Genomic DNA, 27,973 nt, shown 5'->3' with positions numbered 1-27,973 from the left:
TCAGCATAAAGACTGTTTCTCAAAGTATTTTCTAATAAACGGATGAGATACAGTGCCTGGCTTGTACTTAATTCCTCACCTGACTGTTATGAACAGTTTTGTGCGTTGCTGGCACTGCTAGTGAGCGTACATACGATATGCGTTGGGCCGGTGCTGCCGGCGTGACCTCCGCGCACACGAACGCGCGTCTTGTTAGTTTCGGTTCCTCAGACCACCGGTGTCGAGCGTCAAGGTAATTCTAATTAGTACGTTCAAGGCCCCCTTGACAAGCAAGGCTATTTTGGGAAAAATATGAGGGGACAGTGGTTTTACATTCGACTGAACGACGGGGCGACATACCCAACCAATGCACCGTCAAACGATGCCAACAGTACGAGGACAAAGGCTCCGGAGTATCTTTCTACAAGTAAGTGACACTAATGTTTGATATTGTTGCTTAATTGCACTGCATTTCCTTGCACAAACGCTTGATATTTGTGGACATTTTGGTTGTTACCCGGACCTACACTGCCAGCAGAGACAACACGAACAACAGCGAGTTCGCGACTGTGCTGCAACAACCCAGGAACACATGGTAGTCTACTAGACGTCCAGACCTGTTCTAACCCTAGACTTTAGGGATAGTTCCCAAACTAGACGTTGACTAGACATCTAAAAGTCTTACCATTTTTTAGACGTCTAAAATTAGTGATTTACTAGACATCTGGTAGACATTTAGTAATTGACGTCTAATTGTAGACGTCTTGTAGCTGGCCTTGTATATACCACATATTAGAGATCATAAAGATTTTGCCTTATTAGCTTTTTAAGAGGTGTGAACACATTCACACATCAAATAGAGTCACTAAATTATAAGAGGTGGTTCTAAGCTTAGCCTTCAGGCTTACAAAACTGAAGTTCAATTGTTACAAAACATATGCAGGAAACTGAATTACTTGATGGCAGAGTTAACATAACTGTGTTGTTCAAGTTGTCGTGAACCGGCCTTGGTGGCTGAGTCTGTAGTGTGTTCACCTTCTGATCCCGAGATCGCCGTTTCGAACCCGGCCAAAAACACCAGCATCTTAGTGCCAGGATACGACTTGCTTAGATATTGCCATCTTCCGCAAGGGACATTAAATACGGTGTGTTGTGTGGTGAGCTTTCATTGCACATTTAAGGACACTCAGGTGGGCTATCCACTGACCGACTGCTGTGGCGTCGCTCATGATCTCAGTTGTCTCGCAATGTAAACCCCAATTATTATTAAGTCTTCCGTGCTGGTATCTGTCCACAAGAGTCACCACAAGAAATCTAAAAAATGTAGCCACATGCAAAAAGAGAACTGGAGTTAGGAGGGCCATCCAAAAATAAGTTTCCCGATATTTGTTATTCAAAGGAAACACCACTAGGACAAACTGAATGGTGTAGTAGTTGGGTGTGACATCCCGGCACTGCAGGCGTTGGTTAATGGAATGCCGTTCACCTATGTGTCAGGCATTCAAGCATGGATGTAATATTTCCGAGTACGTCTGACTATCCTAGTAAGTAAGATTTATCCTACTTTTCGTTAAAGGAAAAAGAGTGCTTTCAAGAATATCCACTGACAGTTAACACATGTTTATGCAATACACTTTACAGGCATTGAAATGGTGTGTCCTCTATACAGGGTCGTGAAAATCTGCACAGAACAGTACAGTGGGAGATCAGCTATAACACCACGAAAGAACGTTTCTTTTCTGAAATTCAGAGAATTGTTAACGGAGACTGGCGGGTCACTGGTACTGCACCCTGATACTAATGGGAACAGATTTCCTTCAGCTTCGTAACGTTCGCAAAGAGCAACGAATGAATGCAGCTTGCATTTTCCTTCAATGGTATCAAGACGGTCAAGATGAATTTCTTGAATTTCTTCTTTCAGATGTACTGCGAGATCCTGGGTAAGCTTCAAACTACAATGAAACAAAAACGCACAGGACTTGGAAGGCTGTAGCGTACCACGTCAACACTGTCTGCACTCGTCTTGAAAGGCTCGGGATTTGTTCCAGAAATGCATCTGGAAATTTGCCAAAGAGAGAAAAAGTACACAAGCGAGCTGGTACAACATTGAAGTAGGAAGCATCACCTTGAGCATGAGGAGAATGAAGTATACAGGAGACACACAAACGTGAGTTTCCTTTTTCGTGAGCTTCCTATATACATCGTTCTCCTCATGCTCAAGGTGATGATTCCTACTTCAATGAAAATTTCCCCAATTTGCTGTTTCATCTTCCTCTCAAAGCGCCCCTCGGCAGTCACCAATTTGCAAGTGATCATGAAACACAAATTGATCAGGTGAAATGCCTCACTTTGTAAACAGGTCATAGCATGGCACAGAAAATACAGTATTGTATACTTGAATCAAATATTCAGCTAAATAAAGTGACTATATTAGCAGTAACGTTGAGATCTAACCTGTACATAATTTTTTTCAATGTTATGCTATAGAGTTATTATTTTGTTCACCGCAGAGGAACTTTTGTTGGATGATACTCATCCATGAAGGAAATTCCTTATTCTGTTACTTTCCATCACACATGTGTGAAGCAGCAAGTACAATCTGTTTGCAAATGATCATACTGAGGTAATAAAACTGGACTCTGTAACAACTTTCAGAAACTATGCACGAATGGACCACGTTAACTTTGTCCAATTATATTATGACAAAATGGATAGCATGTAGCCTTTCATGCTATGTGAGTTGTATGCCCATATATTGTGTGACAGTGTGTGCAGTGTGACTGAGGTACGTAGATAATTTAAATAATGTCCATACATATGATGATCCGAGTTTTTTGGGGTCACTGGCATACATATATATAGCATCCACAACTAGAAGACATTACCCGAATATAAGCGCTGTGAAGTAAAATTTTATTTTACTTAATATATATCTTTTTTCTTAACGGGACTCTGACTAGAAACTGTGGGAGCTCTTTCGTACTTGCAGTCGATAAAGCACCCAACAAGGACTCTCCATGCGAAAATTGATGCATTAAAACCCCGCGGTTTCTCTAAACTCGAATTTTAAACATTCGACTTCATCCGAGTGCAGCACGCCTAGCGTCAAACCGAGAAAACATACGTTTATATAGAATATCCACCCCTGCCCACCATCAAGATGACGTCAACACGGGGGCCACTCGCAACACCCACAATTGGCTCAAACGCGTCACGTGGTCACGCAATACCTGTCAATTTCCTTCATGAAATGGCATTTCTATGTTAATATGTTTTTATTACAGGGCCTCAAAAAGAAAAATATACCCTGCATTTATCACCTGCAACAGTTTCTACGATTTTCTTTTCAATCTGTACACGCGTTCCATATATGCTTGCGTATCCGGTCAGCTGTAATGGATGTCGTATGCCGAGCTTGCGAACTGCGAACTTGTGTGACTCCCGGTTCATCCTCTTTGTTCGGGATTCTCCAAGGTCGAAAATAAAGTTGTTGTTGTTTCTTTGTTCGGGTCATTGGGTTGGTGTTGGAGCTGGTCGCCATATTCTGAACGTTTCACCTATCGTTGCGGTGTACTGTTCTTGATCTGCTGTGAAGCGACGAACCGCAACGGCAGTCACTCGCCTCAGCGAAATTCTGTCTGCTGCATCTCAAAGGAGCATGGGGACATGATGATACCTTCAACTAAAGAAACCAAGTGTGCTCTCGTGTGGTCCTGACGGAAAAGTGTTTTCAACAAGGTTAGCAGATTTATTTTTCAGTTCCAAGTCTACGTACTGAAAACCATGCAAGTGCAGTCGATCATTCTCGTAGCTGTTGTGTAACGCGTATGCTTTCTTACGTATCCCACAGAACCCTCCACTTTTTCAACCAAGTTATCTTTATGAGATCCTTCTGATGGCTTCTTACTAAGCTATGCCGCTCCGATAAGCATTGAGATGGGGAAGCGTCGTGGTAGCTGCACCTCCGCTTTCGAAAGATGAAACAGTCTTTCCACACTGTGCTTACTGGCTTTGTATAGAGTCTGGCAAATCCGACAAACATGGACTGCCTTTTTCAAGAAAGTTTGAAATGTAAGTATGTGTATATTGGTTTCACATATCCACCACATATTGAGCGTGTGTATGATTGTACTTTATATTCTACAGCATATCAGCGTACATTAGTAGTTGAGTCTGTCTATTTCTTTTTTTTAAATTCCAGCATGGCTTTCGGCAAAAGGGTATTCGGGCAAAACTAACGTAGTGGAATTCGTTCACAGCATTTTGAACTGCCTTGATTTCTGGGTACACGTAGATGTAGTATTTTTTTTTTTTTTGTAAGGGCTTTTGACACTGTGCTGTATGCTCGCGTGTTGGCCAAAGTAACCTAATTAAAATTTGATCCTGCTAACTGGATATACAGTTTCTCAACTAACCGTAACCGTTGCGACAACTCGTGAGGAGAACCTATCATATCGCCACCATGCAGCATTTGTTATGTTACAATCGCTTCACATTTTAATCTAGTCAAAAGCAAGGCCTTTTGGTGATCGGTCTTGTATGACTACATGTCCATCCGTTATGTAACACCACACTGGGTTCTTCAACCTATGAGAGATAAATAAATATATTTCCAAGTACATTGTTTACAAGGCTTGTTATTACATTTCGCCACACTACCACAAGCAATTGTTAGAGTAGTGGCCCAGGGTATGAAGCTCGCCACTAATCATCATTCAAACAAAGTTCATAATATAAAATCCTTTACTGACAACACCGGCTTAACACAACAATACAGAATAGAGTAAACGTTTCATTGCCTATCCAGGTGGCATCATCCCTACAACAGAGGACAATAAAAAACAACATCAAAGGAGTCAAATCGGTGGTGTGCATTCCTTTCATCCAACGTATTTCATACGCTATTTGGAGGGCACTGTGCCTATCAGGCATTTTGACTGTGCATATCAAGTTGAGTGCATAGAATGTGATGCAACCTACATTGGCGAGATAGACAAAAGACGCGGGACAAGACTAAAAGAGCACACAAGGGACGTTGCCAGGGCTACTAGTGCTTAGCTTAACTAACCAAGACCGAATTAATCTACCATTGCTGTCCTAAGGGACATATATTTTGATGGTGCAGTAACCTTTGCACAAGACTAGCGATGGGGCCCTAGAAAGCTCTTAGAATCCTGCTTTATCAGGCGTGATGCTTCAGCCTGTAATACAAACCGTGGCCCCCTATCGGATGTGTATGATGCCCTCTTAGATAGGCTGATGTGCTCGTCTTTGGCCTTTGTTGTACTGATGATGCCACCCGGATAGGCGACAAAACGTTTACGCTCTGTTTTTAATCGTTGTGTTGAGCGGTGTTTGCAGTAAAGGACGCTACATTATGAGATCGTCACCCGCCTTTTGGAATATATTTTCAAATAAAGTTGTTGTTTTACAAAGCTCAACACATTGCAGAAATCACTCTCATTGCCTATCATTTTGGGGGTGCCATTCTTGCAGTCACATGAAGCACTGAAGGGTCAATTTAAAAAGTAAAGGCAGTCTGATTTATGTTCTTGCCGACATGGCACAGCGTATGTACGAGGTAGATCCATTTCAGAAGCCTGAGAACACTCAACGCAATTAGTGTGCCAGCATCACATATGGTGTACAGTATTACATATTTGCTTTTGCTAGGGAAACTAAGAAGGGTAGATAGAAAGGCAGTTACAACCTGTTTCCACAAAAGACACTCAGATTCATTAGCAATTTCCTCCAAGAGAGCCAAGGCTTTTTCTAGATTACTAGAACATGGGTACCTGGTTATCAATACCAAGAATTCATCTACCAGAGGTCAGTGTTTCACACACCCTGCTTTCCATCAGCACTATTAAAAGGTGTGACCCCCAAACCTGCACAAAATTCCTGGAGAGTCTTTACTGGACACTGTTGCGGTCCCTCTCACCAGGTGCTCTCTATGAACCTGATTCACAGTTCTGGATGCACTGCCTGAGCTAACTTCAGCATGCTTTCCCAACACAAATGGTAACTGCTATGAGGAGTGTCGTACTTACTGAAAGCAACATGATGCTGTACCTTGACAGGTAATGTTGATATCCTTCTGAAGACCGTAGAGAGATGTTCCTTGCTCCCTTTATTCCAAACTGTACTATCAGACGCAAGCCCACTTGCCACCAAGCCAATGAGTTGTGCCTCACAGTGACTGCAATCAAGGGAATCTATCACTGAGGCTCAGAAAAGCTGTTTTCCATCGGGATCTGATCCAGGACTTAGCCGTGAGTAGCCCCGTGAAAGCACCAGGGTTTCTTCGAATTTTAGATGTGCCAGCTGTTGTTTTCCTCCCCCTCCTTCTTTTTATGTAGTAGCTGATTACTTTAGCCTTGTACTGCTTTGGGGATTGAAGATGTGGAACTAGGCTTTAGGCAAAATGAGGCAAAGTGTGACTATGTACAAATCTTCTGAGAATGATAACGAAAGGAAAGTTAGGTAGCAAGTGAGCTGGTGGTGACGATCCATGACTTGAAAACCCGAGACGAGGTAGGGACGATAACAGACAAACACAAACACAGTGTTTGTGTTTGTCTGTTATCGTCCCTACCTCGTCTCGGGTTTTCAAGTCATGGATCTTCCGAGAATGTTTATGTATCATTCACACAAAGAGAGGATATGCGTTACACCTTTTTCCGGTTTTGATATTTATTTATTTATGAATATATCCCAAAGGCCCTCACAGGTATTACATGCGGGGGGACATCAGCATGGGTCACTTAACAAATATGGACCCAGGTGAAAATTTTTTGAACTGGTACAAGTTGAACTGTGTTATCGAACAGGGACCAGCTCAACCGGCCCCAGATCAACTGGTACCAGTTGGGACAACTGGTCCCTGTTCGATAACACAGTTCACCCAGTCCCAGTTGAGACTGGGACCGGTTAGAAACCAGTTGGGCCAACTGGTACCAGTTGAGACTGGGACCGGCCAGAAACCAGTTCGATCAACTGGTACCAGTTGGCCCAACTGGTTTCTGGCCGGTCCCAGTCTCAACTTGTACCAGTTGGCCCAACTGGTTTCTAACCGGTCGCAGTCTCGACTGGAACTGGTTGCAAACCTCATTGTTGAGCTGGGACCGGTTGAAGTGGCTTCACTTAGAGCGGCCTGTTCGGACAGAGGTTAGCTTGTATGTAACCGGTGCCCCTTTGCAGAATCGTTGTTCCCAGCAACAGCCGATCCAAACAACTGCAATGCAAAATTGCATTTTATTTGTAGTCAAACATTACACATATTCTAATGTACATGTAGCGTAACTATAACATAATTAAATTATAGCAGTAGATGAGCTACAGAGTTACATGAAATAGATAATACTTCATGGTTGTTTGGTCCATTGCTTGACTGCCTTGTGGACATCTTGAATCATTCAACAAAGTATTTGAGATGTTCTTAATAGCACACGATGGATCGATATTTTCCTTTGAGCCCCAGCAGCTAAGGTTTCTGGAAAGTTGAAAAGGCACAAGTGAATATGCATTCAATTGCAACATGTAACTGTGGTGTGTGCCTGGACAGTCACTCAATTTGAGCAGTCGTGGCACCGGAAAGTACGCGAATCTCTCAACATTTCCGTTGTGCAGTAGTTGGACCTTTCAACTAAGAGATTCGCCGGCTTTCGGGGGCAATGAGTACTACTCTGCGCACTACGCTAGTTCGACAACGTCCGTGGTGCGAAGGATCTAAAACACGAGAATGAACGAAAAAAAAAAGCAAAAACAAAAACATGAATGAAAAAAGTTGCTGGTAACGTTAACATAAACCGGATGTTACTCGTAAAACGGCAAACACTTGCAGGTGCCACGAATGTGACGCAGAACAAAGAGAAGCGGTTGTAGTGGAAGTAATATTTCTAAATGGTGCACAAGGGAAAAGCACTTAAGTATATAGTACTCACGATATAAAGTGGTCTCCACAGTTGTAGTCGAGCTGTAATCCTGTAACACCCACCCGCCCGGCCGCTGGCGCTCATTGTACTGTCGCACTCGTAACTTGCAGAAAAATCCTTTAGATTATAAAACCAACGCCTATGTCACACATCACGCTAAGAACATAACGGGCAAAAATCGCTGTACAAGCATGCTGCTAAGCAAGCGACCGTTGCACAGTAAACGCATGATTCATCGCGGGAGCAGGAACGCACAAAATACAACTATAAGAGTTCCAAAATAACTTTCGTTAACACTAACGAACTTTACCAAAAAATTAAGTATGATTATTTCTACTAATAAAGTTACTTTCTCATCGTTTTTATAACTTCATCTTGCAATCTTCATATTAACCTGTCCTGGCACTGAAACCGAAACTTCCCCCAAACTCCCCCAACTGGTCCAGTTCGAACTGGCACCACCTCACTTCCAGTTGCTACCAGTCCAGCTTGAACTGGCACCAGTTCACTTTCCAGTTGCCGCCATCCCAGCTTGGACTGGTTGCACACAGTGCCCACTTGCCAGCAGCCCAGCTTAAACTGGTACCAGTTCACTTTCCAGTTGCCGCCAGCCTAGGTTGAACTGGTACCTGTTCACTTCCCAGTTGCTGCGAGTCCAGTTTGAACTGGTGCCACAAAGTGCCCAGTTGGCACCAGCCCAGCTTGAACTGGTACCAGTTTACTTTCCAGCTGGCACCAGTTTGGTACCAGTTGGTTCCAGTTGACCACCAATTGGTGCGAACTGGGAACGAGCTGGTACCAGTTGACTTCCGAGCTCAAATTTTCGCATGGGGAAGTTACAAGGAACATACATATTTGGAAGACAGACTCTGTTTTTCGTTCGTTCATCAGTCTTGCTCAAGAAATTGTTCACTGTAGCAGAGGTACACAATGTCACGAAAGGAGTGCTCATCTATCGTTCCGCAAGACTCATTAAAAAGAACTAGTGTTGTGTTTCAACACAACATATTGAACTCATGAACCATGCATCATCCTGAGAGCTATAAATCATCCCAAATGCAGATGTTGAATTATTTTAAACGCGATAGACGAGCTGTGCGAAGAGGTACGTCCAGTTAGGATCTTGGGTACTTGAAGCCTGTGGCATTTTCTGTGGGAAAGGCTTGCCAGACCCTCTTCACTGCACAGGCTGGGATGACCATGCTCTTGTTTTTCCCAAGCTTGTGCCATACTCACCTTGCAAACTGGCGATACGCAGTGTATCTGCATCGTCTACACAGATGTACATAAAATACAGTTTAGGCAAATAGGTAACCGGTTACAGTACAGTGTGTGTGCAGTGTCATTTCTACATGAACCTGAGAGCAACTGCAGTTTACCTGCCCACACCCTGTGCATTACTACACATGCTGTGTTCTTTTCGAAACCAACATTGTTTTACTTTTCACTGAATCGACAATCAAGAACACTCAGTATCGCTAAAAACAGGCGACTCATTCTGTTTGCTCCATCTGTGACCGATGTTCGTAGAGCTCTAACATCGTCTCGCATTCGCGGCATATGCGACGTTTCGAAAGCCTACCGAGGTGTTCAGCACGCAGAATTTTCTTCTCGATCGCAGAAATGTCAGAAAGAAGTTCGGGGCTCGAAGTCTCCGCACTTCTTCCTTCGACGTTCATATTGAAGATCGCTTTCTGGACGGATGCCGGCGCTCTCACAAACTCACTAACAACAGAACTTCCGGTCCGGGCGCCCAATGAAACGTGGACCTCGTGCTTTCGTCACGCACATGGAAATTGGAGGATGTCCACTACAAAGAGGCTAGATTTCGGCCCCGATTGCGCGGGTTGAGGAGGAAAAGCGAAGCCGGTTTTCAGCTCGCCGTTTGGCAAACTTTGCCGCCACGCACAGCCAAAATATTTCGCGTGTGGCTTGGAGGCATATTATACCTTCGTAATAAATGCAAACGAAACATTTGTCGAACTTCTGGTCAGAGTCCCTTTAACGAAAGCCCGCATTTGTTCGGGGCAATGTTTCTTGAACTAGCGTTCCTGATGGCGTTACTGTGGCTGGTAAATGTAAATGTTGTACGTCAGTAACTCCCCTGCAGAATACTACGCTACACGAGAGCTAAAGAAATCAGCAACTAAATTATGGAACCAGTTAAATGTCAATAAAAAAGTCGACGACTCCGACGGATCGTTCAGCGCAGCACTATAAAACATTGCTCTATGAACACAGAAGCACTTCGCACGTACTGTGGGCAGCAGATGGCAGATGTTTGTTTACTGCACATAACATTTTCCCCCAAGCTACACAGCTGCAGCAGTAAAATGGAATCTGACGTGACTCAGAGATTTCAGGACCCTTCAAAAAATCTTGAAACTGCCCATGGTATCTCTTTGAAACCGCTGAACAGTCAATACGGTACATATTAGGCACACCTGCAGCTCAGTAGCAAAGGCACTGATAAATTGTTTGCAAAAGGAACAGCGATTTTAAACCCACACAGCACCAAAATACTACACTCGTCGCTGCAACGACGATGGCGATGGCATAATGATGATGATGTTGGTGTCACTTCCGCTGGATTGGCATATGTGTTATTTAACATTTAACATCCGCCACCCAATTATAATGAACGGCCACGGAAATTAAAGAATATTACAAAAAAATAAGTACTCAAATAGCACGAGCTAAAGCAAAGTCAATGACGTCTGCCCGTCTACCCAATCACCATCCATCATCCATCCATCCAACCAGTTCGAACCTGTTCAGTTTCAACCGTTGAAACTTCAAACTTTCCGGACGCGCAACGGGTAGCAGTTGGGTCGTGGCGGCTGCACTCCAGTGGTTGTTATACGAAAATCTTTCTAAGTTCGAATCTCCTGCACGTTTTGACTTGCAATTTTTGAGCATAGCGAGAACGTACGCCGTGCTGTCCAGTGATCGAAACTGTTGAACGCAGCAGAGCTCCCAGAGTACACTGTGGGGGACAGCGTTTCTTTGTTCTCTGACTTTCAAGTTTAGGGGTGAGTTCACTCTTCATTAAAAGTGTGTGCCTGTTTCTGTGTACAAATCGCATGCAGTAGAGATGCCTGGCATAATATCGGAATATCGTTTTCTTTATCTATTTCGGCTTCGTATCACCGATTGAAGCACATTGGAAGTGTGGGTTGACCTGACTGCACTTGCATTCAAAGTAGTGATTAACGTTCTATGTTCGGCAGTACAATGTTTCAGTAAGTGCCTTGGTTCGTCTTGGTGCTAAAACAAATACGGTATCACTAATTAACCATCGAGATTCACGAGTTTTCGATGACTGTTGAAGTCTTGAGTAAACGAAAGTCGACAGTTACGGTTTGCAGGGCGGACACGCTGGAACATAAATGCTGGTCAGTTCATTGTCATGTCAGCCCGACTTCGGTTGTTTCATTTTTCACTGGTAGTGAGACCACACTCTGAAATTTTGCGCAAGTACCTTTGTTTGCACATTTGTTTACATATCATGGTTTCATAGCAACTGCATTTTTTTGATAGGTGCTTGTACTACCTTGCATCGGTGGATATCAAAACAGTGGTAACCTACCCTACAAAACATATATTTGCACACAAGCTTAACAATTCCCTGTGAGGTAAGGAGAAGCAGTTGTCTCTGACGTGCGACTGTTGTCCTCCAAAGTTCCTGATGTTCGATGTGCCCCCAATCTTACTCTAGAGGGAGCCTCTTTAAATTTTTGTAAACAAAGTATTGCGAATACAGTTGGTGGAAGGCTCTAACAGCTTTCCATTTACGTACATGGTTGTTGTGTGGTTAACGAAATCGAACTTTTTTTCAGATGCTGTGAAAGTCAGTAGGGAAGTGCGATGTAGAAGAAAGGACTGCCAGAAGGTTGCTAAAGAACCGAACAACATGTATGGGCAGCAGACAAAATATTCATCATACGGTACAAAACTAGTATCTCTGTGCTTAGTCGTTTCGAAACATCCTTGGTATTGTATGGAGAACAGCGTGACAATGTCATTCTGTGCAAGATTCGAGTTCCTAAATGGTTTATTCACTGAAGTCACCTCAGCGGCATACTATAGGTTCCTCAATGTTACGTCCTTGCGTTTGTTCACTGCATTATGCTTTTTAGGTCACTATTAACACCGAAAACATGGAAATTGCTTGGATATTCTACAAATCACAGAGCAACAAGTTTCACACACCCGATGTACGCTGAGTACAATATGGGCAACGGCTTGGATGGGACCTACAATAAGGTGGCCGATGGCAGCACATCTGCCTGCTAGCGACAGTGGCGGTCTCCTGCGGATGACATCATGTGAATAAACCTTATAATATTTGACGTGGTGATACAGCTCTTGCTTTGTATTGTCTTTTATAATATACACAGTGTTTATTTTTATCCTGTACATAATTTTTGCACCAAAGTTATGAGAGCAGCACGGTTATTGTTTTAGCGTAATGCAGTGATGGAAGTGCTGCGCCAAGCATGGAGTGCTTCGCAGTCGCCTGCTCGACCAGGTAAGGTCGTGCATCACGAGCAAACGGTTGTCACATTGATGTACTTTCAGCAGGTGTCTTTCACAGCGACAGCTGTTACATCCTCGTTTCCCTGAGATCCTGGCAGCGTCCACATCACGTAGTCACGCACAAACAGATTTTAAGCTGTTGCTGCAATTCGTGTTGTGTAGCTGTAACAGTCCTGTGATTTTTGTACGTGCAGCTTATTTTCTTTATGTATCTCTCAGATCAGTGTTGATACAGTTTTTGCTGTTATGTAGCCAGACAAGCATCCCGCGAAAGAGTGTGCACAGCCACTAAACGAACTAGATATAACTAGCAGGCTACATAATGCTTTCTGACATGTTTCGTTCTATTTTCTAGCCACAGTGAGTCATTGGAGGCAGTGCTGCAGCACCAACTATCACTCATTGGAAGCAAGTAAGAAGGTGGCCATCAACACCCCGCTGCCAGTTCAACACTCGTCAGTCAAAACACAGACGCCTGCTTGGCAGCAAAGTCAATCCCGTTTTAGACTGAGTTTTGTACCATAGACTTCGTGTGTGGTTTACTGTGAATAAATGTTTACGCTGAGACCCATGTCGCTATCAATTATATCACATTTCGCCATGAATACATGCCAGGACGGTAGCAGGACTACTCATGGTCTAAAGTACGTCTAAGGGTGGCTAAAGTAAGGTACAGGAAATGTATAATCCTAGACCTGTCGCCTGAATGGAGGGATAAAATTGGTCTAGCTGTAGACTTCACGACTAATACACGGTTAAGTGTCGGACCCTGTTCCAGGCATCCAGGTCAAAAGAATGTGTAAATCTCGGCGAGGTACATAGACATCGGATGTCTAGGGCTAGATGGCTAGGTGGCGTAACGTTAGCCGTGTTATTTGACGTCTCGAGGACGGATACTTGACATTTGGTCTAGTGCCTAGACATTCTATAGACATTTCTTATCTCTTTTTTAGACATCAATTAGACGTCTAGTAGCCCACCATGTGCTCCCTGGGAACATATTATTATAAGATAATGCGAACGGAAAACAGGAATGACCGCCAACGTGGGCATTTGATATTTAATGGACATTTAATGTATAATAATTGGTGTACATCGCACTACTTTCGTTTCCCGTTCATTGTTCACGATTTTCCCAATAATGATTCTTAACTGCTTCGTTGCTGTTTGATACACCTGTCCCCTATCACGTCTGTTTTGCCTTCTTCACTTTATCAGGGAGATAAGGATTGAGCTTGAGGCGTAAGAGACGTGCCATCGAGCTATAAATGGAAGTCTTTTGGGCTGGCAGTGGCTATTTGTTTCTGGCTCCAGGTTCGGCTGCTTTGCACATCTTTATCGGCTGCTCCTACCCTGATGTGAGTAGATAGTACTCTTTGCATGTACAGCTACTTTGCCGTCATTCTGTAGGGGCTGCCAATGAACCAATGAACATCACAACCAATGAACATCACATGAATAGGCACAGCAGCCAGTTGGTACAAAGAGCTTCAGAATGCGTACGGGGAATTAGGGCTCAAGAGCGAAGGATAAAAAAGGCCTAGTTCCCCGTACGCATTCCGAAGCTCTTTGTACCAACTGGCTGCTGTGCCTATTCATGTGATGTTCATTGGTTTCCTCCACGTATAACTCCGACTCGTCTGTATGTCTGTCTGACCTTGTCCAGCCACCTCCTATTGATTGCGTTTTGCTTTGTTTTTATTTTTATTTTTGTTTATATTTGTATTGCGTTTGTAGTTCTCTTCACCCTTACCTTTTTCTCTTCTACCATGTGACTTGTTTTTTTGATATATGCTTCACCACTTGTAACAGGTCCTCACTTCAGTTCCGCTATGTTGAAGAGCAGGGCCAAAAGCAGGGAATGTCGCTCCCAGCTTAGAAGGCATTCTCATGCTGGGACATTAAGGCACGCAGAGGCAGAATGAACATAAGCGAACTGAAGACCCCGATGACGATGTCTCACAGTCTAGTGCCCTTGACACAGCTGCGTACTTCCTTGACCATGATTATTCAAATGTTGAGGGGATGACTGACTCAGTGATGAGATCCTAAAGTAAATTGGTGGACACCTTGTTGCCTCTGTGAGAAGTCGGATCACTTGCTCCGGTTGCATTGACATTATGGTCGACTCTAGTGGAAGCAGCATTCTTCTCTTTCTGAGAGAAAATGAAAGCACGGTCTGCCCGTCTATGTTTGTACATAATGTTATTCGCTGTGGGGAATGTAACATGAGGCAAAGGAAAAGGGCTGATGTGCAGGTACTTATTATGTCAGCATTTAAAATGTTTGCAGAAAGACACCGTCAAGTAAGTGCATCGAAGAAGCGCTTTCACGAAACCCCAGAGGATGTTATTACGAGGGATGTTCAAGTCAAACCGGGACTTTCTGTGTCCTGAGTGTACAAATGGCTCACGCTACTTCTTTTTCGTCATTTTCACACGCGACAGGCCTCCGCGTTCACCACGTAGTGGTCCACAGTTTGTGCAAAACAGAAGAAACCTGCTGGACAAGATGGACGACAACGAGGTGAGCGCGCACATCGAACAGCGAATTGTCATGAAGTTTCTCGTGAATGAAGGCGTAGAGTCATCTGAACTTCACAGAAGACTTCAGGCTCAGTATGGCCACGATACACTTAGCCGCAGCAAAGCGTTTCAGTAATGCAAATGGTTCCGAGACGGCCGTACATCAGTTCAGCACGATCCCGGCCGGGGTGGCTCAGAGCCCAGGGTCAGAGTTCCTGAGAACATCCAACGTTTTTCCACGGGTTTCTGGGACAAGGCTGCCGTTGTTCATGTTGATTTTCTGCCCAGTGGTACCACCATCTATAGTGCATATTACTGCCAGGTTCTCACGGGTTCATAAGGCGCTGAAGCAAAAGGGCCTCATCACCAAAGGAGTCCTCCTCCTACAGGACAACACACGCCCGCATACCGCGCATCTCACGACACGCACATTACAGGAACTTGGCTCGGAGTTGCGGCCACATCTGCCTTACAGTCCAGACCTCGCCCCCAGCGATTTCCATCTGTTCGAGTCACTGAAGGCGTTCCTTGAGGGCCGCCACTTCAGCTGCGACGACGAGGTCAAGAATGCGGTCCAATCATGGCTGCTACGCGCCGGTAAGGATTTCTACGCTGCTGGCATCCTAGCCCTCGTGAAACGCTGGGACAAGTTCATTAGTGCAGCTGGAGATGATGTTGAAAAATAAAACTAATTTCTCGCCTGTAAGTTCATTTCACTTTTGCGAAAAATGAAAAGTACCGGTTTGACTTGAACGCCCCTCGTATTTTGACGAAGGTCCTTCTGAGGAGTATGTCACGCTCAGGTTTGATGACAATACATCAGGCTTGGGCAACAATCTCGAACAATTTCAGAACAAGGGCAAGGATCCTGCGCACGGCATGTTTTAACAAAACAAATGTTGTTTCGGAACCAGTGATGACTGCAACACAGCCTGCATGTGTTAGTGAACAACAGCGCCAGCTCACAGTGGCAGGAACGTGCAAAACAATAGGACGACAGCTTCTCTTTTCTTTATCTGTCAGTCAGTGGTTCCACCATTCTCGTGGGACACATACTGCTTCTGATGCACTTGTCTGTGATTTCTAGAACGCAGATTTTCATGCAAGTGTTTTCTTTTCCTCGATATGGTCCTGCATCTGGGCAATGAGAAACGCATTTTGGTCTTTGTTACAGGCAGGTTACGATGATTTTATATTGCATACGCATACAGGGTGTCTCATGTAACGTGTCAATAAATTTTATTGAAAGAGAGAAATAAAAGAAGAAAAAAACGACCGGTTACTTTTACGCTAGTTGAGTTACAAACAGGTGATACTTTTAATGTAGCACCTGTTTGCAACTCAAGGAGCAGAAAAGTAGCGGTCGTTTTTCTTTTATTGCTCTCTTCAAATAAAATTTATTGACACTTTACGCGAGATACCCTCTATACTGAACACTAGTGCATATTCTGGCATATTTACAGTCGGTCACACAGGACGGCACAAGCGAGAGGTCCCAAAACGTTGGAATTTATGATAGATTTTTCATGTGAAATGCTCTTGTCCGCGTTGTGCAAGGAGTATAGACCAGTGCATCATAATGATCACAAAAAAGGCGGTGCAGTTTTGACACCCAAAAATGCTGGAGAATACTTTTCAATGACTTGTTTATTTTAGCTGAGTGTGCAGGTTCTCAGTGCCCGGAGCCATTTCTATGCCTGACATAATAACTATGTAAGAAAAAGGAAGCTGATGTTTCGTCCCTTGACGCTCGTGGCCTGTGCGCGCTTCACCCGCAGTTGTTCCCGTCGTCATCCGCACAGTCGGTCTTAGTCATCTGCCATTAAACGTACCTAAAGCCTGATTCCTGCTCCTTTCTAACAAACTATATACGTAATGCAGCTATTGTACTTGTTACATAGGCTTGCCTCTTAATTCCTGAGTGCCTGAGAAGCGAGGAATTGTTACTTTCTGTGTTGATATCCCTTTCAATATGCTTGAAACTTGCAGGACACGACTTTGGTAGTGTTTTCATGTGGGAGATCCTACAGAAATTGTGCATATACTCAGAATACTTAGTATATATTTATCCACTCTTTAGTGATCTCCAATCCATGGACTAACGCTGGTCCAAAAGTTCCAGTAAGTGCTGCTCCCGAAAAGCAGTAGTAAATAGGTGTAACAAAGTCCGATGCACCCATTTCTTGGTACTTTTTGTTGGCCAAGAATTCCAGAGTTCGCACATCATCTTCAGACCATGAACCAGAAACCACTGACCACAGTGTCACAAGTAGCACCAACTGCGCTGCATTGCGGCCTAGGCGAACTGCACTTATGCAGTAATTGTGTATCACCCATATGTTCCATATGAAGTTGCCTATCTACCTAACACGTGTTGCGTAAGCATTAACTTATATTATAATTGGTTAATAATGGGGGGTTTTACGTTGCGAGACAACTGAGATCATGAGCAACGGCACAGCGGTCGGTCTGTGGATTGCTTTTGCCCATCTGGGGGTTCTTTAACGTGCGATGAAAGCTCATCACACGACACCCCGTATTTAACGTCCCTCGCGGAAGACGGCGTGTCTAAGCAACTTGTACCCTGCCATCAAGTTGCTGGCGTCCTCGGCTGGGTTCGGCCGGGGAAGGCGAACACGCTACCGACTGAGCCACCGAGGCCCGTAGTAAGCATTAACTATAGTAGTGCATGTGCTCACTCAAAGATAGCGTAAACAGAGGGAAAACTAGCTTATGAAATCCATAGCTTTATCGATCATGATCGTGAACAGAAAACACATAAGCAGAGCAACATAAAAGAACATTTCTGCCAGTTCTGAGCTTGATAGTTTTCTGACTGGTGGCGTTATGTTGCAAAACAACTGACCATGAGCGACACTGCATTAGTCGGCCCTCAGCTTTTTTGTATCGGTCGGTGCATGTCTATTCTGTCGAAACCCATATCTTGTCAGGTACTGCTCACTGTACCCTTTTTGATAACCTTGTGATGCAGGTGACGTGTAGCACATACCAATGGAGGCATCATACTAGTCAGTGACAGAATTATAATGCTCAGATGTTCTTTGGAAATTAGGAGCCTATATGGTATCCACTGTGTCCACTGTATATATTATCCTCTGTACATATCCTTTCATCTACCGTCAGGTGAGCTATATTATTCGATTATTAAATACCATGTTTGTCTATTTGGGAACCGAATTTTGTGGCAATTGTGCGGCCAATGTGTAATTTCTCATGCACAAACAGCACAATGCGTTGTTATGATACACATGCCAAATACTCCTTGCATTGTAAGTGCTGTTATGAAAAAGTTTACCTATTAAGAAACCTAGACTGTTCAGACAGTGGTCTCAAGGAGTGTACCCCTGTGTCGTGGCAACTGCAGGCTAGAAGGTGGGGACTTCACTAGGTTGGGGTACACTCTAAATCCGGCACCCTATATGTACCGCATGGAAGAGGACTCGCACCTGGGCCAAGCGGTACACATGAGGTACAGTCCTCAACCAACAGGTACAGTTCGCTACCACTGCGAAATTCAATCGGTACAAGGGCTCTGAGACTCATCCGTACCGGCTAGGTACCTTTTAAGCACGATCTGTAGCAGCTGTACCTCATGTGTACCGCGTGTTTCCGGCGCATGAGTACGAACGCCTTCTCACGATCTCCATGCGCTGCAAAAATATTTCGCGTGATTTCGAATGCCAGTTTATAAATTCCCTTATGCAGCAGTGCCGTAATGGATCAGCACTATCATTCTATCAAACAAGTGCAATAACTAGAACCTGTGACCGTGAAGGATCGCACGTTTGGGAAGAATGAGTTTCTTGCAACCGCTGGCAAATCAGTTTGTTTTGAAACGTCGGGGAGCGAGGACGAGTCTGCTCGGTCTTTGAAAAACTCGTTCGACGCTTTCAAGATTGGAGTCACTTAAGGTGCGTATTATATCTATGAAGTAATTATTCGTCCGCACGACGCATTTTCGTTCATCTTCGCTCTGATTCCCAGTGGTCCTGATCACCGGCAGGCTGGACACAACGACTGAGGGACGAAGATAACGAACTTTGCGCTTCATGCACGAACGTTGATGCGTGTATTAGAGAAGCCTACATTGCACTTTATACCTGGATTACACAAGCAAGTAGGCACGTTTTTCAGGCAAGCTATTTCTGTTGTTGGATTTTTTTACACTGTATGTTCTCCTAGGTTACGTCCTGGCGATGTCGTAAATGGGTGAGTCAATCATCTTCTGTGGTTGGTGTTACGTTCTGCGGAAGATATGGAAGTTGGGGAAGAGCAGCAATCCAGAGGTGTGGAAGAGATAAAGAAGCGTGACCACAGAGCAGCTGCGACGGTGAGGGAGAGATGCAGTGGTCAGCGTGCATCGATAAACGTTGTGCCCAGTGTGTTCTGCGTTTGTGGATCATGACAATGTACGCTCGCGATGGACAAGCATCACCCCTGAAATGGATGTAATTTTCAAATAAAGCTATTTGTTTGTGGTATTTATCGTACAGCGTAGCTTCCTGGGGCTGTTAATATATCGTAGAGGAGGGGAACCACCCCGACGGGTAGGCCTAAATCGCTGCGCGCTATCCGTTACATGTACCGCATGTGAGGGCGCGTGTACCCCTTAAATTTAAGAGGTACATTTTTAAAAAAATGTACCTCTTGGCCAAGCGGTACTTAACCGTTACATATGCGTTACCTGGTTTAGAGTGTAGTTGCTAATTCTGGTTCCAATTGCTCCGTACCTGCTGAAGAGCCCGCCTTCTGGCCAGTTTCTTACATGTAACAAAATTCTACAAGTTCCAGATCGTACAAGATAATCAGGGAATGAATTGGAACCATTCTGACTTCCTCAGTGTGCCTGTGCCAGTCATTATTGTAATCATGTCATTGCAGGCTGATACTCACACATGTCTCACGTTCAGGGGGAAGAGAGTCTCAAAACAGAACAGTATAACTTAGCCGGCATTCGTTGCAACTGTTGCAACCGAGTGCAGAGAGAGCTTTATGGGGTCATACGTTAGTTGCCGCAATCTTTTTTTCTCTAGAACTCAAGAAACAGATCGTATTTTTAGGATTACATTTCATCCATGGCGGACTGGTGGCACAAAATGTTGCTGGTGAACGAAGGGGTTCAGCACACTTTGGCCCACAGCGCGATACGGGGCACGTAACGCATGGACGTGCACGTAATCAGCACTGCCACGAAGAGCACTGTGCAGTTCCTGCAGCAATTTTCGGGCTAAAGTTAAATGCACGGTCTGTCTCTGATCGTGCAGAACAGAACGACTTGTGAGAACAGTAGCACATCACCGTGTCTTCGCGACCTCGCTACGTTGCTACTGAGAAAAGGATCACTCTTTCGAGCTGGCAAGGTGGAACCGGTGGGACGTCCGAGCACTACAGCCATTCGTAATTCCGTGAAGTCCAGAGACTAGACAGAGAAGCACACAACACATTTGCTTTCAATACAGCCATCACAGCCATCACTTCAAACGTGCTTGGCTTGGATAACATTGGCTATTTTCGGAAAATAGCCCGTTTTGCGAACTATGTACCCAGATTGCTCTTGCTTCGCGGGGCCGATTTCTTCATGCTGGCAACTGAGTTCCACAAAAGGGCAGCCTCCGACGTTTGACGCGGGGAATAAGCTGAAATGCATGGGAATATGGCGACTTTGACCCATCTGCTGTTGACAGCCTGAAAATGTGCCTCCCACAATCAGAACGTTCCTATGCCCCAACAATGTTGGCTCTTCGTAGGTCCCCTGTATGTGCCCACATTCCTGGTCTTCTGAAGAAAAACTCTGTTCCTCCCGTTGTTGCTCATCAACTTATCCTGGAACACGTCAGCTCAGCTTACTCTCAACGACTCCCTGTGTACATCGATGGATCAGTGCCTCAAGGCGGATAAACAGCAGCCTTTTATATCGCACATGAAGACCTTGAAGAGGCAAAGAAACTCCCCTATGAAACGAGTCCAAGCTCTCCGCCAAACTGACCGCGTTGAACCGCATAGTGGGATCATCGCCCAGCGCGTGAAATCTGAACGGGGACAGTAAGGCAGCCCTAGAAATTCGGGCAAATTATTGTGCCAGAACAATCGGCTGCCTGGATACAATGATAGTCATCAACAACCGACTTCTATTCTAGGGTCATGACCTGTGTTCCCAGTGGTACCCAGTCACACTTGCCTGCACGGATATGCTCGCATAGACACCTTAGCACGTCGGGCACATGGGGATGTCAACTTCCGTAACTGTTCACTACCACTTTCAGCCTCTGCCTGTCGATTACAGATACGCCGAATCCGCCATAGCGGCACCCGGCAGCTTCAAGAAAACGCTGTCCGATTGAACGATCATCTCCGGTCCATCGACCCGTCGATGGGTTTCGTTGCTACACACCACTGCTCGCGTTAGCGTCCATTCAACAACGACTACGACTTCGTCTCCAGGACACCTCTGCTTTTCTATAAAACGAGTCACTCGCAAAAATGCTCCACTAGCACGGTTTAAGCTGATATTCCATGTCCCGTCGACAATGAGATTAGACACTCCTCGAGTCACGCTCAGACGACGCCTACTCGAACTGCGATGCACAGGCATTTTTCTGGCCACTCTGCTCGGCCCAGTACGACACCCCACACAGCGCTCTGTGACAACAGTTTTGATGTTCCTGAGCTGCACAGGTCTCATTCTTCAGTGTCCCACCCTCACCCTCAACGCAAGAACTTCAGCTTTTTTAAGTCATCTTTTCTTTATTCAATCTCACCCTTCTTTCATCGTTTGATAGCCATCTTTTTAAAGGCCAACATTTTCTTTAATTTACATCACTCCCCCTTCATCGTTTGTTAGCTTAGCTTTTGTTTCCTAATTCTTTTCTTTTTATTTTAGTTTTCTTTTATTTATTTACTTCGGAATGGCAAGACGACGTCGCGTTTGGCTTACCTTTCCTCCTTTTTTTTTCTTGTTCTAATAAATATAACCGCCTTGTATTCTATGGTATAAATACACATTTGCTCGGCATGCTTGTCGCATTACCTGAGGCTACGATAGAAAAGCTTACGTGTAAGAAGAACAATTTGGGTTTCCCAAGAAGCTTCGTGCAGACTTTGTTACTGAACTGGTCGTAGATGTATTCCAGGTCAATCAGTTCGCCGCCGAAAGGGAACGTGATATCTTCCTTGCCGTGACCCAACACAAAGCAGGCGAAGCAATCTGATGCTCTCGATGAATCCTTCTCAATATAGTCTTTACCTGTTCAGAAAGAAAGAAACTGAAATTATTCTTTGGGGTTCCTAAAAGGGAAACGTTAGTTTGGGATGCAGGAAGTAAAAAACATTTCTTACACGTTTTGAGCTTTTCGCGGATATCCGCTGGTGCGGAAGCGTGGTAAACTTTAACGTCAAAGCCAATGACGCCACCAAATACACTTTCTATGGTCTTGGCGTCTGCTTCAGCTCCCGATTGTTCTTGCGTGTCAGGACTCTTCTGCAAATAAGCGGCAGCCTGAGATGTTGTGGACGAGTGCTGCCACAAGTGATGTACTGGGATAAGGCGAATCAGCTACGTCTCATTCTTAGAAGACCTACCCGCAAATACGTTAGTTGTTACCGCCGTATTAGCAAGCTACTGACAGTATGGGCATTGCACATCTCTTACCTCAAACGCCGTCAACGTTTCATTCAAGCGGAACTCAAGTGCAAAAATATCCCCTCGGAAGCATGAATTGCGCTTTCTTTCTCACAAAACTCACAAACGACGCAAATGATCAATCTCGTTTCTTTTCCGTTGGTGTTTTTATGGCTTCTGTCATGCAGCGAAGAGAAATATTTGCACTGCCCCGTTAATGCGATATATATATATATATTTAATGGACACGGTCTGACCCTGGTACTTGTAGTCGTTACCTGCTGGGTAGGTACCGCATGTATTCATCTAAACAATTGGCGATCCTCGTTTATTCAGCTAGCAGCTGTTTTCATACACACAATAAAAACGGCGTAAGCAGAGGGCGAATATGGCGCCCCTTCTAATACGTTCTCTAAGTTGCTGCTGATGTCAAGAAGGGATCACGCCACACAAAAAAATTGCCATGAACAAAGCTTTGAAACACAAGTTGAAATTATCGGTGGCGTACAGCGCAAGGTGCATTACTGTAATTCTTTTTTTTACATGTCACAGATAAGAGGAATTCATGCACATGCGGATCGATACGTGATGTGAGAAACAAAGAACAAAGGAGTGCATGACGGAGAACAACCTGTGCTCAAAGGAAATACATTGATAGTTTTGAAAAATTGTATATATTGGACATCACTGCACAAATACGGTGAGTAGCACGAATAACAGCACTATGGCAGCAGTGTTGCATGCACTGCTGAGCATGCGGTTCGATAGTTCTATGTGGACATGGCCGCTGCCTTCGTTAGAGAGAGAAGAATGATGAAGAAATACGCCATTTCTGCCTTTATTCCAAGAGGAATTAACGGCCATTACGCAATTCCGCTTTGCTACAAGACTACTGTTACACTGAAACACAGGTCATGATACTCATCCCATCCCAAGTTCTAATCAGAGTCAGAAGTTCAAGCTATGGAAAAACTCTGCATGAGCCTGATCGTCCTTTTGCTTCTTCGCAAGCAAGTCGTGTTGTCTTCAGCCGTCGCCCCATGCTCAGGTTCATTTACTACCGAGTTAATAATGTGGTACTGGTTGGAATTCTGCTGTTGTACCCAGTGCCGTCGATCTCATCAGAATCACCCTGAGCAGTCACCTACGGCAATCCAACAAGCGAAACGCTGTCGTCACTGGAGTTACTGGAAGGCTATATGGTGCCCAGTGATTGCGATTCTTGTAACTCTGTAGTCTTAGACGTTTGGAGTTACTCTGTTGCTACAGTTGTTGTTGCAGCAGCATTTGTATCTCTAGGCAAAGGATCTTACACAAAAGGCAAGTGGTGCGCATGTGCCCGCAATCATTTATTCTGTGACCCGATGGCCCACGACGACCAGAAGAAAGCTGCTCGCTAAAAAATGAATTAATGAACAATTTCGAATAAAACCATATTTCCAGGTCTGAGTTCTCGAGATCTTCAGATCTCCAATTTTCTGCGTCTAGAACCAAAATTTTACAATCGTTATGCGAGGAATTTTTTCGGGAGAGAATTTAAACCGAGTGAGTAAGGGAGTGGCAAGCTGCCGCGGGAAGACACAGCGAGCAACTTGAGCAGCGAGCAACTTGACGGAACCACGGCCGGGTCCGAAATACGTCATAGTGACGTGTCATGCTCCCGCCATGACCATGCGCCGTGGGATCCCGCATATACTTTCATCAGGAGGATCAGGAGTTAAAATCTCCATGACGCCTGCTACCGCGCGATGGTCGCAGTTTATCGCAGCCGGATACTGTGGTTTTTGCCGAAATGCCGAGACGATGTTGGACGGTTGCTTGCCCTGATTCACAGTAATATTCGCTGGGCATGCATTGTCATATGCTTCCCAGTGACGAGACGGACATCTTTTGATGGCACGAAGCAATCGGACCTCCGGAATTGAAAGACGGTGCGGTGCCATCTATGATGTATGCATTGATGATTGCACTTATGCATGTGAATGATGCATTTCTATGATTGCGATTATGAAGGGGACGCGTAATCTCTTGAACGTACTGGATACCGAGCTTAGTGTTTAGAACAAGGTGGAGTGCTATCACAATACCTGTCTACACTAAAGAAAGAACATCCACCTAAACGGCGCAAAAGTATGAGTACTTTTCGTTATTGCGGCTAACAAGGATCTTTCAGTCCGTTTGGTCCAAATGCTATCATATATTTCATGATTCCGCAAATGGGTTAATTCTCATCTGCACGACTTGGAACCTTACGGCCGGTTACGGAACATAAGAGGGAGAGCGAGAGAGTAAAAGACAGAGAGTTACCCAACCTAGTCGCTAAACTCAGGTGATGCACTGTTGATAAAAATAGACTTCGCATAGCGTGATCATACCAAGCATACTACAATAGCAACAACACCAACTTTTTTGTTTTCGACCTTGGAGAGTGGCGAGTTTCATCGCCACAGGCGATACTCTACCCCATTGCAGGTTGGAATGGGGGAATAAAATAACGAGCCCCTTCACAATAACGATCGAAGTCCGATGGTGTCGAGAAATGTCAGAAGAGCTTTGAGCGCAGAGCGTTGCTGGGCTGGATTGGGCCAGGGACCAAGCAATTTCGATAGGGAGAAAGGGCGAGAGTCCAGCTGACGAAGAGACTCGGAGAGTGTGGTTCGGGAAGGTTGGTAGTGAGGGCAATGAAGAAGAATATGCTCCAGATCCTCAAGAGCACCACAGTGGCAGCAGGTGGGAGAGTCAACTTGTCTCAAGCGGTAACGCCACTGATCTGTAAAGGCCACATCGAGGCGCATTCGGTGGATTAATGCAGCACCTTGACGAGAGGTGTTTCGTGGCATGCGGAAAGCGAGCGTTGGGTCAACTCTGCTCAACCTAGAGGGGGGAAGAATGTCGGTTGTCCGTTGGCTTACTATAATAGAAAATTTATGTAATGTACTGATGTAATATATTGAACATATGTATCCGTTCTTTTGTCCTCAATCATCTGCTTTCGTATTTTCGGGTAATTTCCTGGGCGGAGCCTGAAGCCCCTGAGGTGAGACAGTGTGATCACTGCAGCCTACTATTCAGAACAGACAAATGCTGTACAGCATCCTTGCAGATTCCTGTTTGCGGCATTGTTTTTGGCTATCATTCGGGCTCTGCATATTATTCACAGTTTTTTTTTTTATTTCATTTCAGTTTACCTTATCATGTGCACATATACGATATTGAGTGGGACATTTTCTTGTTTACATCTGAATAAACTAGGTCGCTTTTAAGACGTGCTGACATTTGTACCTTACATTATAATCATTACTCAGGTGGATTACATCCATTTTCATTCACCTGAGCTGGAGTTGCATACTGTGTTATTCTTCTCTCAGTCAAGTGCGGCCCAAGTGTACGGCAGCTAAATTCTTTCACGGGGGTAATATGGCAGAACAACTCCAGCAAGTGCTCTGCAGTTATCCTCTAAAATAAAGAAACCTACTTTGATGCACCATGTCGTCAGGAGATTTTGTTCCTGATAAAACTCGGTTCTTTATTTTACATTATCAAAAATAACCTTACCAACCGTTACTATATCAGTGATGCAGTGCGGTGTTCAACCAGTTCAGCTTGCACTGGCTTCCTGTGAAGATTGTGCAGCTATTCCATCCCCTACTTGCTGATAACTTTGGCGCCAAAAGAGTTGTTAGATGAGCTGTGTGACAGTGCAAAATAGAATACATCATGTGCTCTCATATGCATAAAAATTACGCATGTTATATAATGTGTATGTGTAGATGTTTCAGTTATCAGCTCTTGTGTATACTAGTAAACATACCATTTTAGCTAAATGGTGACATTTCAGCTGTTTGAGCTTGGTGCCTTCGTCCTTGACACATATACAAATGGGCGCAGATCCTCGGTGCAACTTGCAACCTGTACAGGGAGTCGTCTCAGTCCAGGTTGCGAGTTGGATAAGTTGATTTACGAAGAAGGCAGGTTTCTTGCAGAAGACCAAAAAGCAGTTTATATGAACTTGTACCAATTACTACTCTTTCTTTTTTTTCCAAGTCCAATATATTGGTCATGTAACGTGACTACTGGGCTTTTGCCTCTTTCCAGGTACCTCAACAGGTCACTTCAAGCTGATGTAACACCATCGTGTAAGGTGGCAATGAAGCAGTCGAGCTGATGTCGTTAGTTTATCGTACCTTAACATCAAGGTTAACTATGGATGTATTACATAGTATTGGAAACCTGGTTGAGCAATAAATGTGTTAAACAAAAGTTATCATAAATAAATATGATGTTCAGAATACTCCTACAGAATACACTGCAGTTTAGTTTCCGTAGGCATGGTTTCTGTTAATGCTAACTCTCACATTTACGACGTGCTCACACTGAATACCTCATAGAACACAAATTCTCGCGTGAAACATATTCCTAGGCAAATAATAAGTCCTTTCCCTATTGAAAAAACGTATTGACGTTACCCCAGAAATCCTGAGGTTAACTCAGGATATCTTGAGGTTGTCTGAGGTTACCTCAGAACTGCCTGTGGTTGTTCTGAGGTTACCTCAAGAAATTCTGAGGCTTTACCTCAGGACCTCAGACCCGGCTGTGGTTCTTCTAAGGTTACCTCGACAAATTCTGAGGTTCTGCCTCAGGGCCTCAGACATCGCTTTCGCTCTTTTGAGGTAACCTCAAGAAATTCTGAGGTTCTACCTCAGAACCGCAGACCTTGCTGTGGTTCTTTTAAGGTGATCAAAGGGAGGAATCGGCAGATACGTTTGTCTCCTTGTTTTAACCGCCCTTCGTCCCGTCTCAGTGCTGCATTGTAGCGACATGTTATTTTAAGGTTCCACGGCAAGATCTCAGACCAGGCCGTAGCTCTCCTGCGGTTACCTCGGCGAATCGATATTCAACATCGGGGCTCACACCTTGGCACGCCTTAGAGCCTTGGAAATTTCTGTGTGAATTTCTCAGGGGGCCTTTTGTTGGAGAGGTTCGCAGGGTGTTTTGGAGTAGAATTTAGTTTGATGACTTGTAATTTAAATATGTTACCTTCATTAAATTGGCAACGTGAATTAAGCATACACCAAACCGTAACGCCAAAACGTGAAATTTTGTAAGTGTCATCCACATAAACCATCAGGAAGGCATAAAGTCAGATATATTCGGTTATAAATTAAAGCTCTGCTAGAACAAAGAGCCAACAACGAACGTTACACAAAAATCACAATGAAAGAATTGCTAAAGAGTAAGCGAGCTGGAGATTATAATTCATATTTCTAAAACCTGAGGCTAGGGAACTACGAAAACAGCCGGACAGTGTCCGCGTGCGTCTGTTTGCGTAGCTCCCTAGTCTCGAGGGTTTTGGTGAT

The 27,973-nt window shown here is 44.5% G+C and overlaps 1 protein-coding gene and 1 long non-coding RNA gene across 4 annotated transcripts in view; one reads left to right on the top strand and one right to left on the bottom strand.

Moving 5' to 3' along the window:
- Positions 1 to 27,973, bottom strand: part of LOC135378933 (caspase-7-like) — a 201,420-nt gene that overhangs the window by 156,879 nt on the left and 16,568 nt on the right. For all 3 annotated transcript variants that reach the window (XM_064612116.1, XM_064612117.1, XM_064612118.1), the window contains exons 2-3: positions 22,334 to 22,475; positions 22,051 to 22,241 (exon numbers count right to left, since the gene is read on the bottom strand). In XM_064612116.1, the coding sequence (XP_064468186.1) occupies positions 22,051 to 22,241; positions 22,334 to 22,475 (333 nt within the window). The remainder of the gene's footprint in view (positions 1 to 22,050; positions 22,242 to 22,333; positions 22,476 to 27,973) is intronic.
- Positions 18,894 to 19,202, top strand: LOC135375060 (uncharacterized). The gene is made up of 3 exons (XR_010417157.1): positions 18,894 to 18,909; positions 18,983 to 19,115; positions 19,181 to 19,202. It is a non-coding gene; the product is annotated as an uncharacterized LOC135375060 (long non-coding RNA).

The sequence above is a fragment of the Ornithodoros turicata genome, chromosome 1, assembly GCF_037126465.1.
Source record: "Ornithodoros turicata isolate Travis chromosome 1, ASM3712646v1, whole genome shotgun sequence".
NCBI lineage: Eukaryota > Metazoa > Arthropoda > Arachnida > Ixodida > Argasidae > Ornithodoros > Ornithodoros turicata.
The sequence above is the reverse complement of the archived record's forward strand: the minus strand, read 5'-3'. Positions and strand labels throughout refer to the sequence as shown.